Here is a 16,355-nt window from a genome sequence, read left to right on the forward strand (position 1 = left end):
TTCCAAAGAACCATGTTGCTGTCTCCCCCACCCAAACCCAAAGGGAGCTCAGTCATCCCTTCTCTTTGCACATATACAGACATACACACACACGGTCTAGCAGCTGCTTCCTTTGAGTCATTCGGGACTTTTTGGCTGTAAGGGAAGGAAGCTCATTCTGTTGTCCAGCCTTGACATAAAGAGGACATATCATGTTCAGTTCCCCTTCAAAACAGCCAGACTGCAGGATAAAAATACTCTGTTCTTTTTGGCTCAGGAATATCCCTGTAGAATGAAACTCGGAATTACGCAGGATCTGGACACTGTTAATTTCTAATGCTCAAGTACAAGCCTGCTCAGGAATCCCGTCACTGTTGCCAGGCATATAAAGGAGGGCTCAGGTTACCCTGACGCCCCCTACCTAGGGTTGCCAACTTCCAAGTGAGACCTGGAGATCTTCCAGAATTATAAATGATCTCCAGATGACAGATCATTTCCTGTGAAGAAAATGGCTGCCTTGGAGAATGGACTCTATGGCATTAGACCCTGCTGAGCTCCTTTCCCTCCCCAAAACCCAGCATCCCCAGCATCCACCCTCAAATCTCCAAGAATTTGGGGAGGGAAATCACCTCTGCAGGGAATAATGCCATACAGTCCACCTTCCAAAACAGCGAATTTCTACAGGGGAACTGATCTCGGTGACCTGGAGACCAGTTGTGTGGGAGATCTCCAGCCACCACCTGGAGTTGGCAACCCTTGATTATTATATCCAGGTTGACCCTAACATTCAAAGCAATAATAATATGATTTCGCATGCATACAAACATTTTCAGTGGCTTCATGCAGATGATCACAGAACTCTCACCATAGCCATCCAAAAAGAGCTCCAATGTTGTTGTTTTCCTCATATTGTGGATTTGAATGTTGAAGCTGACAGGAGGCAGCTTCTTTAAGGCCACTCCATTGAGTTCACAGTCCTGATCTGGATGACTCAGGCTAGCCCAGTCTTGTCAGATCTCAGAAGCTAAACAGTGTTGGCCCTGATTAGCACTTGGATGGGAGACCACTAAGGAAGTCCAGGGTTGCTACGGAGAGGCAGGCAATGGCAAACCACCTCTGAATGTCTCTTGTCTTGAAAATCCCATAAGGCCAAAAAGAGTGAGTTCAGAACAAGGCTAAGATATAAACCAGGGTTTTGATTCTAAACTCTGGAAAAAACTCCCAGCTTCATGCAACCTTGGGAAATCACTTTTATACCCACCCACACCTCAGCTGCCATGCTTTTGACTGACTGATTGATGTCATTTATAGTCTGTCTCACTGAAATTCAAGGCAGATTACATAGTGTGCAATTAGTACAATCAATATCAAGGACCAGTCCTTTTTTTCTGGGAAAAGAGGTGGTGGAACTCAGTGGGTTGCCCTCGGAGAAAATGGTCACATGGCCGGTGGCCCTGCCCCCTGATCTCCAGACAGAGGGGAGTTTAGATTGCCCTCCGCACTGCCAAGCGGCGCAGAGGGCAATCTAAACTCCCCTCTGTCTGGAGATCAGGGGTGGGGCCACCGGCCATGTGACCATTTTCAAGAGGTTCCAGAACTCCATTCCACTGCGTTCCAGCTGAAAAAAAACCCTGTCAAGGACAGGGTTTACAAAGTTTACAAGTTTACAAAGACAGCATTAGCAAGACTCCAATACAGAGTTGAAGAAATGCTGAAACAGAGCATAAGCAATTCTAGGACTGACACTAGACAACAAATAACTACCCAGCAGGATCTTAATTGAAGCACAGGTAGCACTTTGCTAGCCTCCAGGTAGTGGCTGGAGATCTCCCGGAATTACAACTGGTCTCCAGGCCACAGAGATCAATTCACCTGGAGAAAATGGCTACTTTGGGGAGTGGACAATGGAATTATGCCATGCCAAGGTCTTTTCCCTTCCCAAACCCCACTTTCTCCAGGTTTCACTTCCCAGATCTCCAGGAATTTCCCAACTTGGAGCTGGCAACCTTAGGTAGCACATAGGAGCATATACTTAAAGCAACAGATAGTATGTAAGGCAACACAGCTACCTCCAGGTGGTAGCAGGAGATCTCCCAGAATTATAACTGATCTCCAGGCCTTAGAGCTTAGTTGCCCTGGAGAAAATGGCCGCTGTGGAGGGTGGGCTTTATGGCATTATACCCTGCTGAGGTCCCTTGCCTCCCCATTCCCTACCTTCTCCAGGCTCCACTCCCAAAATCTCCAGGAATTTCACAACCTGGAGCTGGCAATCCTAGGAAGTTTGTGGTCCCTAACTCATTAGTGAAGCATCTGAGACCCCCTCCCTACACTACAGCCTTCCTATCTGAGTAACAAGCCTTTTTGAATCATTCAGTTTTGCATTGTTTGCAGAAAGCCAGGAGTGTGGGGGCTCTCCTGACTTCCTCAGGCAGCCGTTCCATAGGGTCGGGGCCACCACAGAGAATGCACGTGGAGCGGCAGCTGCTGATTTTGCCCATGTGCAGGGCAGCACCTGCAGGAGACCCTGTTCAGATGAGCAAAGTTATCATGGAGGAACATGGGGGAGAGGGAGTCCCATAGATATGCTGGACCAAGGCCGTAAAGAGCTTTGTATGGGATAACCAATACCTTGAACTGAGCATGCTCTTGTCTTCCCCAGCCCCCCACCCCAGCTTCTATGCAGAGACGTACTGCCTCTGGACATGGAAGATCCAAAAGAAGCTTTTCCTGAGCATCAATAAAATTTGGCAAACCGATCTGTGCTGTGGCCACCCATAAAAGGCCAATGGGGGTAGGGGGTTGACTTCCTAGTTTCCAAAATCACCTTACAGACATAAAAATTGACTGTGGAATGGTATGCCCTCCATCATTTTTTTCTTGTCGAGTTTCAAAACCTGGGCTGAGGATCTTTGCTTCCAAAGTTATATAGGGGGAAAAAAATCTTGTGTATGCATTCATTTATACCTGCCTTTGTCAAAAAGAGAAGTACTATTTTTCTTTCCTTTTTTCTTTTTTCCATTGTGGTTGATGATGGATCATTTCCTGAAAGGCATTATGTGCTGAGAGTTCCAGAGGCTTCAGTTCTCGTTTGAAGACTCCTTGTATGTTCTGAGGATGCCTGTTACTCTCCCCTTCTTACTTCTTACTATCTGTGAGTACCATTTGGCTCTTTAGATCCACGAGTAGTTAGCAGGGTAGCTCGTGGTGTTTTTCTTTCCTCTGTGGATAATCCTTAGGCATTGAGGAAAACCAGCGGGATGTGGAACTTTGGGGACAAATCTTCAACTAGGAAGATAAGTGGAGGAATCCTTTGAGTTAAGCAAAAAGGAGTGAAGGGTTAAGCTCTGAGAATATGCAGAAATAATGCTTCTGAAGAAGAATGGGTTAATGAGATCCAAGCATAGTGACTGGATTCTTTGGGGGAAGGATGGCAATAGAGAGGATAACTCGTGATTTTAGATAGAGGGGATAACTCGTGATTTAGAGTTTTAGATAGAGGAATTGGGATCTTTTAATTAGAACATAGGGTGGGAGTCGGAAAGCACCTTCAGAGTTTTGACTTCGGTGATTTAGGGTGGATTCAGGACAGACAAAAAAAAAAAGGAAGTTCATTTTCACACCGCATAATTAACTTACAGAATTCATTATCACAACATATGGTGACGTCTGCTTAGATCATTTGAAATGAGGATAAAAAAATAATGGAAGATAGCTATCTCAGTGGATAAGTTGCTTGTAGCTGTGTTGGTCCAAAAGAAAAATCCAAGAATGCAATCCCTTGTGATATCTTTTATTAAGTCCAACTATGGCCGTTTCCACACGACTTACCGTCCTCTGGAATGTTGCGCAAAACACACAGAAGATAGTGTCTTCTCGCGCGAAATCGCACCAGGAAGACGTGATGTCGCACAAAACTCCCGGATGATAGCAGCCGTTTCCACACTACTCACCTTCATCTGGAATGCTGCAGAATTTCACGAAAAAAATGCAGAAGATAGTGTCTTCTCGCATGAGTTTTGCACGACATCGCACAAAACTCGCACGAGAAGACACTATCTTCCGCATTTTTTTCATGACGTTCTGCAGCGTTCCGGATGAAGGTGAGTAGTGTGGAAACGGCCAGCATCTTCCTGGTGCGATTTTGCGCGAGAAGATGCTATCTTCCGTGTGTTTTGTACAACATTCCAGAGGCTGGTAAGTCGTGTGGAAACGGCCCTAATGTCACGTAACAAGATGCAAGCTGTTGAGTTCCCCGGAACTCTCCATCAGGCCAGATGTTACAAAATCAAAAAAGAAGAAAACAGCCAGTTTCTCAGTGCAGTTCTTCCAATGGGCAGCTGTCTTGCACTACCTTCAGGATCAGAAGTGGTGTGGGGAAATGGGTGTTATGTCCTGGTGGTGAGCTTCCCAGGGACATCTGGCTGGCAATGTTACAGTCTGGAGGCAATTCTGGCTCGGTCTTGTAGGTTAACATCTGGTGGCAGGAGGTGGAAGGAACCAGGGGAGGATTGGCCGTTTAACTTACATGGAAATTTCCAGGTGGCAGGCCAGTGTACAAGAGGGCCACTGGTGGCCAGGAGCAAGCAGAACCAAGCACCCGCAACTGTGACTGACCCTCAGGGAATGCTTGGCTCGGACTCTTCATCAGCCATGACGGGTGGTGTCTGCTTGCCAACTGTCTCCTACTCCATTGAGGAATGATGCAGTGGCTGAAAACATACTGTTGTCCACCACATGAAACTGAAGTGGCCCTGCAATGCTAATCTGGAACACTCAGCTTGACTTGCTCCAGGGCAACTTTAATTTCTCTCTCCACTCCAGGAAGGGAGCAAGAGGATTGGGCAACCTGAATCCAGGGTTTCTGGGGTTTGCAAACCTCCCCTTCTCTCTTTTAGCCCTTCCAAAACCATCCATCTTCTGGCACCGGGCTCCAGACGCTGAAGGAAAACACCACTTTCGATGTACATCTCCTGAGGAATATGCAGGCGGCTGGTTCTCTCTATACCAGGGAGGCATCCAAGAACCTGTAGCTGAAAAGAAAGCCTCACCCACACAGTCTGAAGTGACCTTCATAGTCCACAGCTCTGGCTCCAGTGAGCAATTCCGCTGCAGCTATCAGGTCTGGGATGCTGGGAAGACACTTCATTCCCCACACAGCAACCCTGTAAATGTCACTGAAGGTAAGCATTGGGCCAGGAGTCACTTCGCCAGGTTTGGATGGCCAGAAGTTGCACAGCGAAGGAGGCTTGATACAAGGGCTGATGGGAGAGCCACAGAAGGTCTCCTGTGTGCTTTCATGGTTAGGAATCGGGACCCTGATGCTTTGAGCCTAAAGTTTTTGTTTATTCCAGGCTACCCAAATGCTATGGTTTAGGTTCCTAAAATACAGAGGCCCAAACCCTATGTTCCATGTAAACCAGTGAGGCTTACCTCCCATTTGATAATGGCAAGGGTCAAGAAAATATATATGATATGGGTGTTTGTCATCCTCCTTTCCTTGGGTGATACAAAGATCTGGGCAGTCTTTCTGCAGTTTCTTTTCAGAGAGTGAGCTCTGGCATGAAACTAATGCTGTTTTTAATAATTGTTTTACTTTCCCCATGCTAGGAAGCTGGCACATGATTAGGGTTTCTAGGTATCTGGAGGAAAAAAATGTCCTGTCCTTTTAGTACAGGCTCAATGGGATGTTATTGACGAAGTGATCTTATTTACCTCCATGCCATGAAAAGTTTCAGCTGCCCATTTCCACACACTAAGCTTCTATGAAAGGGAAAGGGCATTTTTCTTCTGCCTGTTGGCAACCCTACACACAATATTTATGTCTGCCCTCCCCCTTGGAGGCACTTCCCTCACCTGTCCACTACTGGAAGTGCCAACAGGAGGTCAGAAGAGCGAGTGGAGAAGGAAGCAGACCGGTAGGGAATATCGATTAACACTCCACACCATTCTGGGCTGCCCCACACTTTGATTCAAACAAGCAAGATAGGCTTTGCAAGAGGTCTGGTATAAGTCAATTAAAACGAATCTTTTTAGTCAAATCAGTGAGAGAGGAAAAAATAGGTTAACTTTTTAACGTTTCTAATTGTTATTTGGGAAATATTAAAAGGCATGGTTTAGTGTGGCTCACTCATAGGCTAGGAGTGTGAGCTTTGAATTTAGGAAATGGGGACTACAAAGAGTCTCTCTACATGATACTTCTTACATGAGGACATTCAAGTGAAAGGAGATGCAGTGTTAGCCTGGATGTGTAGTTTAAAAAGACAGAACGGAAGGCTCTGTCAATGGGCCCTGCCTTTTCAAACTATTGCCCCATTGCCTAAATTCTGTCTTTTAAAACTATGGGCGAATCCACATTACTCATTCTAAGTCGCATGTTCCCCGCATTCCCCACGCAATCCCGAGTGCCGGTCACATTACCTCATTAAACAGACGCATTTCATTCGCATTTCTCCCGAATATGTGGTCACAGTTTTTCAACAGGAGTTTCACGGTGGCCGTGAACGGGCCAATGCACAATTTATGTGGTTTTTTTAAAAACCACCCCCCTTCCTGTCTCTCCGGCCGTTCCAAGAGTTCCTATTGGCTGATTCAACTTGCAAGTGCTCCGTAGTCTGCAAAAGACTGTTTTTGACTTCATAGCATTGGATTTATTGATTATGCTGTTTCTGAATCAAATCTGGTAGTTTGAAAAATCATTTTGGGGTGAATCCATCCTCAGAACGGACTCGCGAAACTTCCTTTTTAACTGTTTTTTTATTTTTTTTATTTTATATTACTGTAATATCGAAATTACGGTGAATCAGTCATTCGAAATAAAGAAAACACAGAGCAGGACCTTCAGTAAAATTCAGGCACTGAACTGTCCTGCATAGTAAATGCCCACGAAAGCTTCCCACATGCTTCCAAATTTCCAAAAAAGAAACGGGAGAGAGCCATCAGTGCTGTCAGTGGGGGAAAGAGAGGCATCATTATCTTCAATGATGTTTCTTTATAAGGCAAGATCGAAATAACGGAAAAGTGCGCTCAAAAAAATAAAAAAAATGGGCGGGAAAAAAAGGTCCCGCCCAAAAAAGCGGTTTTCGAGCGGCCGTGTGACCGGAGGGACGCGCGAGAAAGATGGATTGGAAGCAGGAATGTGAACGAAGAGGAAAAAATTGCGGATTGGAGGCAAACGGAAGATATCCGATAAACATGCGGGTAATGGGTGAATGTGGATTCGACCTATGTCTCCTGCATCTTCCTTCACTTGAGTGTCTTTGTGTAAGAAACATTCTGCAGAGACTCAAAAAGGGGTGGGGTTTCTAGGTCAGAGGAGGGGCTTAAGTTGGCTCCCTTTGGCTATTCAAAGGTGAGCGGGTATACTCTACTATTTTTTTTCAACTTAAATTACGTGACGTCACGTGACATCGCGCAAATCTCGCATGAGAAAACGTGATCTGCATTTTTTGCGCAGTCTTCCAGGTTGTTACAAGCAGCGGTAAGCCGTGTGGAAATGGCCCATGACTGGGCTCACAAGAAGGTTTTACTAAAAGAAGGAGCTCTTGAGGAGTATAGAAAAATGTCAGCAGAGAATAAGGCCTAAGGCTCAGTGGATGGACATTTTTTCTGTCTGCTACAGATCATTACCCCAAGCCATTCATTGCCGTGAGTCCTGGTACTGAGGTCTCTTTGGGGCAGGACTGGACGATCCGCTGCTGGGCTCCATTACCTGGAGTGGCCTTTGTCCTCTATCAAGGCAGGGACTTCAGGATGGAGGTCATCCCCCGGGGAGACTCTTACATTGCTGAATTCTTCTTGAAGGATGTCACTGTGGCTGATACGGGCAGATACACCTGCTATTATCACAGCATCACAGAACCTTTCATCTGGTCCAATGCCAGCAACCCAGTACAACTAACAGTAACAGGTGAGGAATCTTAGGGTTTTAAGGTGACCATCTTTGTTTTGGGAATGCTCTGGGCTTGAGGTTTTCACATGGCCTGCTCCCTTTAAAGGAAATATTGGGATCAAACTTGGGTCGTTCTGCATGCAAACCGAAGCTCTGCTGCTGAATTGTAGCCCCTACCATTCTGCCACTGATTAAAGCTTAGCATCCCTGCTTAAAAAAAACAACACCTAACGTTTCTAGGGATGGTAGTGGCTGGAGGCTGAGATTGGCTTGTTTAGGAGGTATCAAAGGACGTGGCCAGGAGAAAACAAGTAGATTGCAGCAGCGGGGAGTGGCTCTAGATGTGGCTCATTATGGCACAGAATAATGTATGGTGTGTCTAACTCTGAATCTTGTTTCATATCTTGTGTTTGAATTGTTTTCCATTTCTGGAATCTGAGCCATACTGCATTGTTTATTGGAGGCTCTTGCTGTCTGTTTGAATTACTTATTTTGTCATCTGCCTTGAGTCTTGGTGAGAAAAGTAGGCTATTAATGGTTATTAATAATAAGTTCCAGTAATCAAGAAAGCAGAGGTGTCCCTTGATGTAGCAAAGGCCACAGACCTGCCTTTTTGCGTGCCGGTATTCCAAAACTATAAATCCTGAGAAACAAACAACAGGCACAGCTAAGAACAAATTCTAAACCAAAATAAAGCTTGCAAGTTGATTAAAGGCATTCAGCTTTGTCAAAAATGTTACAAGCATGGAATTAAAATTTTGTGAGTATACCATTTTGAATTACATAGTGCAGAATTCCCAGTGTTCTCTGGCCTTTTGTACATAAAAGGCAGGAAGGGATACTGGATTTTGTACACACTTGCTTTCCTAGCTTTATTCAGGGACAGTCTCAGTGATTCTGGGGCCCTTGGCAAACTACACCCCCACACACACACTGCCCCACGATCAGGGTCATGCAAGGAGTGGCTCTCGCTCTGTGTGAGGGGAGCATGAGCCACTGCTGTTGCCAGAAGCCAGCTGCCCAAGCAGCAAGCCCCAGATTGGAGTGTGTGTATGTGTGTGTGAAAGCAGCAACAGGAGGTAAACTGAGAGACCTTCTCTGCGGCCAGTAATTTGGACTGATAGAAAATTCCTCTAACCTTTGCAGCCTCATTCGTCTTCTTTTTTTTAAGTATAGGTCTATGACCATGAGGATGAGAAACATGCTACTTAAAGAGAAAAAAAACATTGTAACATCACTGAAGTTTTCTTCAGATTTTTTTTTTCAGTTTTATCACCTCTCAGGTTTACTCTTCCAGATGCAGCTGAAGTTCCTATTTACCAGGAGGTATTGGTGGACTCCGCAGGGAGATATCGCGTGAATTGCTCAGCACCTTCCATGAGTGAAGGCTGGTTCTATCTTTACCAGAATGGGAAGCTGTTTGCTCAGACCAGAGCTTGGCAAGATGGCAGGACCACGAGCTTCAACCTCACTGAAGAGGCCCTCAGTACTACCACAGGAGAGCTGAGTTGCCTGTATGGGTTAAATTGGCTCAATGACACTGATGCGTGGACACAAGGTGAGCCCAAGGAGACATGGAGGAAGTGTAGGAAAGCCAAAAGTCAGGCAGATGGACAAAATAATGGGATGATGAGAGCCAGTCTGGTGTAATGGTTAAGAGCGGCAGGACTCTAATCTGGAGAACTGGGTTTGATTCCCCACTCCTCTACAAAGACAACTGGGTGACCTCGAGTCAGTCACAGCTTCTCAGTGTTCTCTCAGCCCCACCTATGTCACAGGGAGTCTGTTTGTGGGGATAAAAATGACATTGACTTTGAAAACCACTTTAAATGTGGCACTAATCGATCCAGAAGAGTGGTATATAAGCACAAGGTTATGATAATGTGTACATATGGAAAGATGGATGTGGTGAGGTTGAGCCAAGGTCAGCAAGATGGATGTGTGGAATGGATGACAGGCAGCCATACTCAAGCAACCACTAGGGCCCAAAATAGACCTCTTGTCAGAACTGTGGCTAGATAATGTCCTTACTCCAGACTACCTTCTGCAATCAGACAAAAGCCCGTTGTTTTCAAAAGTTTACTGAAGAAAGAATTCATTATAGTCCACGGGCCCAGATACAATATCCAGGCTGGTACATGTGTATTGTTACGAATGATAGGCAAAGCATGAGTTACAAAGTATCAGAACCCAGCAGGCCCAACCTCCCCACATAGTTCTCAAAACAATCCCTTTGAAGCTGAGAAAGCGAAAGTTTCCCAAGGCTGGAGAAGCGATAGCCAAAACAATCCCCTTCCGTGAGATAGTGGCTGGGAACATCCTGGCACCTGTGAACAAAGCACTTAGAATACTGAAAGAATTAATATGGAGTCTCTTTGGTTACATACAAACACTTCAACCCTGACACCTCTCCAATAAATATGTTGACAGGAAATTATGTTGCATTGGAGTCTGCTATACCAAAACAAGCTACCAGGGTATGTTTACAAAACTCTCAGTACATCAGTCAGGGCTCATTTTGAGGGGGAATGCGCAGGAACACAGTTCCGGTAGTTCTCCAAAGAGGTCACATGTCAGGTGGCCCCGCCCACCTGATTTTTGGCCATTTTGGGCCCATTTTGGCCTGCATTTGGCCCAAAATGTCCAGGATTGGGCCTAAAACCACCAGGATCATGCCTCTGACAGGTGGTGGATCACTCACCCGCTCAGCAGTGGCCCAATTCTGACCATTTTGGGCCCCTTTCCGGCCTTTTTCAGCCCTAAATGACCAAGATTGGATCTAAAACAGCCAGGATAGGTGATGTCAGGAGTGTGGCATATGCAAATCAGTTATGCTAATGACACACTTCTGGTGATGGCAAGGGGTGTGGCATATGCTAATGAGTTGTGCTAATGAGTTATGCAAATGAGTTCCTGCAGCTCTTTTTCTACGAAATGACCCCTGACATCAGTCATCCATATCAAATAGAGAACATCTTAGCACAGTAGATTTCCCCACATCCCCCCAGCAGCCCCCATGATCCCCCCAAAAGTATTGCCACCATCAAAGCAGGCCAGGGATAAAAAGGCACAAAGGAGAGCAGTGTGTAGGTGAGTCAGGGGGGATAATTGGCCAAACTTTCCTCATCTTTTGTGCTAGTAGAAAGGAGATTATCGGGGACTTCTGGGAGAAGGCAGGAAGATCCATTTCCATGTGCATTTGTATGATCCAAACTATTACGTTTTTTCAAAGTGGGGAAAAAATTCAGTGTGGGAAACAGCAAAAGCATTTGTATGCAGATCATTGCGTGTGAAAGTCACACATATGTGTGTGGTGCTCCTGATGAACTTGCAGGGCACGCATGCTAGAAGCCATCATCAGCTGTTGCTTTTCAGCTTGTGCAGCAAAAGACATGCTTGCATAATCTGTTCACATGGGGGTTTTACAGATTGTTTTCCAGAACAGAAGCATTTACCATTAAGGCTCAGACTATACGGCTTTTAACAAGTAGGATTCAGGCTATGCGGCCTTACTCACCCTCCCAGTCACACAGGAGCTTTGGGGAGCTGCTTTCTCAAGAGCCACAGGGGCCCAAATCTGCTCAGGACCACGGTATGGGCAGATATGTCGCTCCTGCCTCTCTCCCCCCATGATATTTTCTTGAGACAGAATGGCCCAAAGGGAATCTTACTTGCTCCATTTTGGAGCTGCATACTCAATGATTTGATATAGTTAGCTAAAATAAAAACTTTAAAAAAAAACACTCTGTATACTGAAAACTTTTAAAAATAAGAGAAAGTTCATTCTTTTTGCTTTGTTGTAAAGTATTTCCTCCCCCCCCCCCCCCTCTGTTCCTTGAAAGACTCTCGTTCCCGGAGCACTGATTTCAGCAAGGCCAACATGTTGCGACTTGGACTTGGGGCTGGCATCCTTCTAGTGGCTCTGCTTTTCGTAGCTGATGCATATTGGAATGAGAGACAGCAAAGGGGCTGCGTGCCAAGCGAGGAGATCCTGGCCCAGGAAGATCCCAGTGGACTGATAGAGGCTCTGCTTTGCAAAACCTCCTGCCCTGGTACCTGTGTTTGAAGAAGTGAGAGAAGGATGGGCCAGAAGCCAGCCATGGCAGGCCTCTGCCAATTTATTCTGGTGTAGTCTTCTCTGAAGGAAGAGCTTGGAAGATCATGACTTTAAAGCCACAGATCTACAAGACTTCATTGACCATCTTTTATGGACCTGCCACCAGACCACTGATACATTTAGCTATATATTTAGCTCTATCTCATGGTAACACCAGGGCCAGCAACTGGGTTGGGTGGTCCCTATGGTTGCCAACCTTCAGGTAGGACCTGGACATTTCCAAGAGTTACATCTCCAGACTACAGAGATCATTTCCTCTGGAGAAAAATGGCTTGGGAACCTGGGAACTTTTTTGGCCCAGTGGCTTAGAAGTTGGTTCTGGATCTTGGGAAAGTGGGTTCAAGATCAGGTTTCAGAAGGTCCATACAAAACACACTGTGTAGCCTTTGGTAAGCCAATATTCCTCTGCCTCAATTTCCCATTTGTAAAATGGTAATAAAAGCAACCTACCTCACAGGGTTGTTGTGAGGTTGAGCACAATAAAGACTGGTACAGATTTAACAAAGTAAAAGTACAATTCCACAAGTATAATACTTGGATTTTTGTCCACAATACCAATATGTGGCAACCCAAGAGGTGGATTTCTTATAATTATGGGATTGTCAGTTCTTGCTCCTACTATGCCTATGACAACTGTGTGATATGGAAAGATTCTATAGGTGCCACTTTTCCCTTTTTTTTTTATTGTAACTATAGGTGCCACTTTTCCCAAGCATGGAGCTACTATGCAACTAGGCTGAATAAGGAATGAAGAACTACAATTAAGGAACTGGGAACCAAATCTATCCTGGCAGTTTTAGGAAAAGCTTTACTCATTGAATGTTTGTGTGCCATGCTACTTTTAAAGGCATACGAGTGTCAGGAAAACAAATTGCAGCCTTAGGAATAGAGTTCTCTGGAGAGAGTGAGAGAGAGAACAAACTAGTGTGGTGTAGTGGTTATGATGTCGGACGAGGACCTGAAGACCCAGGTTTGAATCCCCACTCTGCCATGAAAGCTTGCTGGGTGACCTTTGGCCAGTCACACACTCTCAGCCTAACCTGTCTCACAAAGTTGTTGAGGGGATACATAGAAGAGAGGAGGATTATGTAAGCCCACTTGGGTTCCTACTGGGGAGAAAAGTGGAGGCATACATTAATATAAATAAATAACATTAATCAGACAGCCACAGCATGTTAAGGGTTAAGTGTTGCTCCCTTCCCAGGTGAAGCCAGTTAGCAATTTCTAGCTTGACTGGGACTGGTGGTATAAACTGCTGATTAAGAAAGGCAAATATGTTGTTGTTCAGTTTCAGTGCGAAAGAACGATGTTGTGGAAAGCACAAGTATTTGGGTAAGTGAAAGAAGTTTCTTTGCTTTGTCAGTGAAGAATTCTGCCCCGGAGCCTAGCTCAGTAGGTCCTGTCCCTCCCCTTCCTCTATTCCACCCTGTCTGTGCTTTGTAATCTAGGCCCCCTTTTCATTAGTTTCTAGCGGAACTAATTAATGACTTCCACCAGAGTCCCATTTCTAGGAACAGCAGATGGGATAGGTAAAAATAGAAAAGCTTCCTATGGAGGATGTCCAAAATGAAAAGCGAAGCTTAAGCATGGAGGAGAAGCGGGGAAATAAGTACATTTTTCAGGGCTGGGGAAGGGAGCAGGGCTACCACACTGGCCAGCTTTCTTAAGCTTAATAAAGGAGGGAACGAGAGAGTCTATTTTTTATTTTATTTTTTAACCACTGTTTGTTTCGTAATTGGAACACAGAGTTGCCAAGTCTGGGATAAGAAATTCCTGAATATTTGGGGGTGGAACCTGGAGAAGATGGGGTGAGGGCAGGAGAGGGGTGTAATGCTATAGAGTCCACCATCCAAAGCACCCATTTTCTCTAGGGGAACTGAGTAGTCTGGAGGTCATTTGTAATTCTTGGAGATCTCCAGGCCTCACCTGGAGAATGGCAACCATAATGGAACAACCTGAAGTGTTTCAGGTGAGATCAGATCCTTCTGATCTTACCTAAAGTGATCTGAATAGTTGTGATCAGGGCTCATTTTGAGGGAGAACGCGCAGGAACGCAGTTCCGGCAGTTCCCCAAAGAGGGCACATGTCAGGTGGCCCCACCCACCTGACACTCAGCCATTTGGGGCCAGTTTTGGCTTGGATTAGGGCCGAAATGGCCCGGATCGGGCCGCTGATGGGTGGTGGATCACTGTTCTGCTCAGCAGCGGCCCGATCCTGACCATTTTGGGCCCCTTTTCGGCCCCTTTTTGCCATTTTGGGCCCAATTTTGTCCCTGAATGGCCAGGATTGGGTTCAAAACAGCCAGGATAGGTGATGTCAGGGGGTGTGGCATATGCAAATCAGTTGTTAATAACACACTTCCAGTGATGTCAAGGGGCATGACATATGCGAATGAGTTATGCTAATAAGTTCCTCCAGCTCTTTTTCTACGAAATGACCCCTAGTTGTGATCATAAAGGAATCTCTCTGCTACTACTAGGGTTGCCAACCTCCAGGTGAGGTGTGGAGCTTGCTTAGAATTACAATGGCTTTTAGGTCTGCTAGCCTCCAGGTAGGGCCTGAAGACCTCCTGAAATCACAACTAATCACCAGATGACAGAGGTAAGTTCTGCTGCAGTCAAAGACTGCTTTGGAGGGTGGACTCTAGCGTTATACCCTCGTTAGGCCTTTCCCATCTCCAGACCCTGCCCTCTCCAGGCTTCACCCCGAAATCACCAGGAATTTCCCAATATAGTGTAGGCAACCCTAGCCAGGCCCTCACTTGGCCAGATCTGTGCCACTGAAGAGTGGGCAACCTTAGAGGTGTCTCATAGGCTGTGGGGCAATGACCATGCTGTGGTCTACTCGTGTATCTTTAGACATTGGTAATCTTCTGTTACTCATTACATGGGTAGTGTGCACGCATCTATGTGCGCGCGCGCATGCATTACAAGTGACTACCAAGTTGTGAGAAGTGGTGATTGGGCCCTGACTATATAGGTGGTCACAGAAGTGTTTTAATGGCCTGTGGGATCTTAAAACAAGAGACTGCTAGCAAGCCTGCCTACTTTATTGCCCCAAACCTCTGTTGGCTTTTTTACTAGGCCTTGCCCTGGAAGTGAAAGAGGGACCCCTTTGCAGTGCGCAGAGTTGTGAGCTGCTGCACTGTCATAATGGCACACATTTGTGGTGGTGTTCTGTTCCCATCCTGAGAACAGGTAGTGGGTGCCGTTCCAAAATGGTTGTCTTGGTATAGGGGCCAATTACAAAACACAGGGAGTTTTCAAGCCAAGCATCCTTCTCCTGATGGAGGCAGCAGTGTCCAAAGGGGTACTACTTCCTACAGACATAAAAGTAATGCTTCCTGGGCTTTTCTGAACCACTACCCACTCCAATCAGGTGGAGGAAAGTCTGGTTGGCTACTTGCTTTGGGGGAAAGATATGCTGGGGACGAAGCAAGTGGTTAGCAGGAATCGCGCATGGTGGGCACCACAAGGGGGACACGGTGCTAGGGAATGCATCCAGTCCCCCAGGATTTGAGGGTAGTGTGAACCAGTATCAGATAACTGTGTTTACTCCCATTTGTCTATGTTGCTTTTGCTACTCCCATTTTTCTTCCCTCCCTGAACTTTTCTCCATACTGTCTGCTTATGAAATTTAGAGTGTCAGGTCATTGTGGTGGGAATTTCTCTCTGTGCTGTGCCATGGGCACTGTCCTACTATTAATAGTATTAGCATTGCTACTTAACACTGAAATACTCAAAACAGCTAGTGAATATTACTAAGTGGTAGTTATTGGAGGTAGTGTGGTGGCTAAGAGTCTGAACTGGGAAGGTCCCAGTTCAAATGTTGCTTTAGCCATGGGACTGCTTAAGTGGCCTAACTACTGGCCTACCCTTCAGGACTGCTGTGAAAAATAAGGGGATGTATGTTATGCTCTATAAACGCTCGAAAGGAATCCAGAATATCATTAGTACTAAGGTTCTACATTAAAAAGAACAGTGTTTGCACCAACTTAAAAGTAATGATGCTTCTGATCAACGATAAAGATAGGGTTGCTAACCTCCAGGTGGGGCCTAGAGATCTCCCAGAATTACAACTGCTTTCCAAATGACAGAGATCAGTTCCCCTTAAATTCAATTTCCTGCCAGTGTCCTTTTGATGCCCATTTGTGACTTGGGCGCTGAGAAACCAGAAGTGACAAGGGACGCTCTGGCATTTCTGGAAGACTCTATGGTAAAACCCTAGCATTTTGAGAAACGTCAGAGCACCACTTCTGAACACACGGGAGTGATGTGAGCATGTTACTGGCCATGTGAGTGCATCATCAGCCCCATTATCTCCCACCAGTTGCAAGGGGGCACCCACAACCCTAGTTCCTCTGGGAAAATG

At 45.8% G+C, this 16,355-nt stretch overlaps 1 protein-coding gene across 1 annotated transcript; it reads left to right on the forward strand.

The window, feature by feature from the left end:
- Positions 1-4,629: 4,629 nt before the first annotated feature.
- LOC129339532 (immunoglobulin superfamily member 1-like) lies at positions 4,630-12,420 on the forward strand. Its single transcript, XM_054994114.1, has 5 exons — positions 4,630-4,636; positions 4,875-5,159; positions 7,598-7,885; positions 9,165-9,425; positions 11,710-12,420. Exons 1-5 carry the CDS (start codon positions 4,630-4,632, stop codon positions 11,931-11,933), a joined length of 1,065 nt encoding a protein of 354 aa, XP_054850089.1. The 3' UTR covers positions 11,934-12,420.
- Positions 12,421-16,355: the final 3,935 nt, after the last annotated feature.

This window comes from Eublepharis macularius, chromosome 12 (genome assembly GCF_028583425.1).
Source record: "Eublepharis macularius isolate TG4126 chromosome 12, MPM_Emac_v1.0, whole genome shotgun sequence".
NCBI classification, from domain to species: domain Eukaryota; kingdom Metazoa; phylum Chordata; class Lepidosauria; order Squamata; family Eublepharidae; genus Eublepharis; species Eublepharis macularius.

What these genes read in the sequence shown, in the direction of transcription:
- LOC129339532 (XM_054994114.1), top strand. An exon ending in CCCTGTAAATGTCACTGAAG is followed by an intron (nt 5,160 to 7,597) that starts GTAAGCATTGGG and finishes TGTCTGCTACAG; the next exon opens with ATCATTACCCCAAGCCATTC. An exon ending in CACTGATGCGTGGACACAAG is followed by an intron (nt 9,426 to 11,709) that starts GTGAGCCCAAGG and finishes GTTCCTTGAAAG; the next exon opens with ACTCTCGTTCCCGGAGCACT.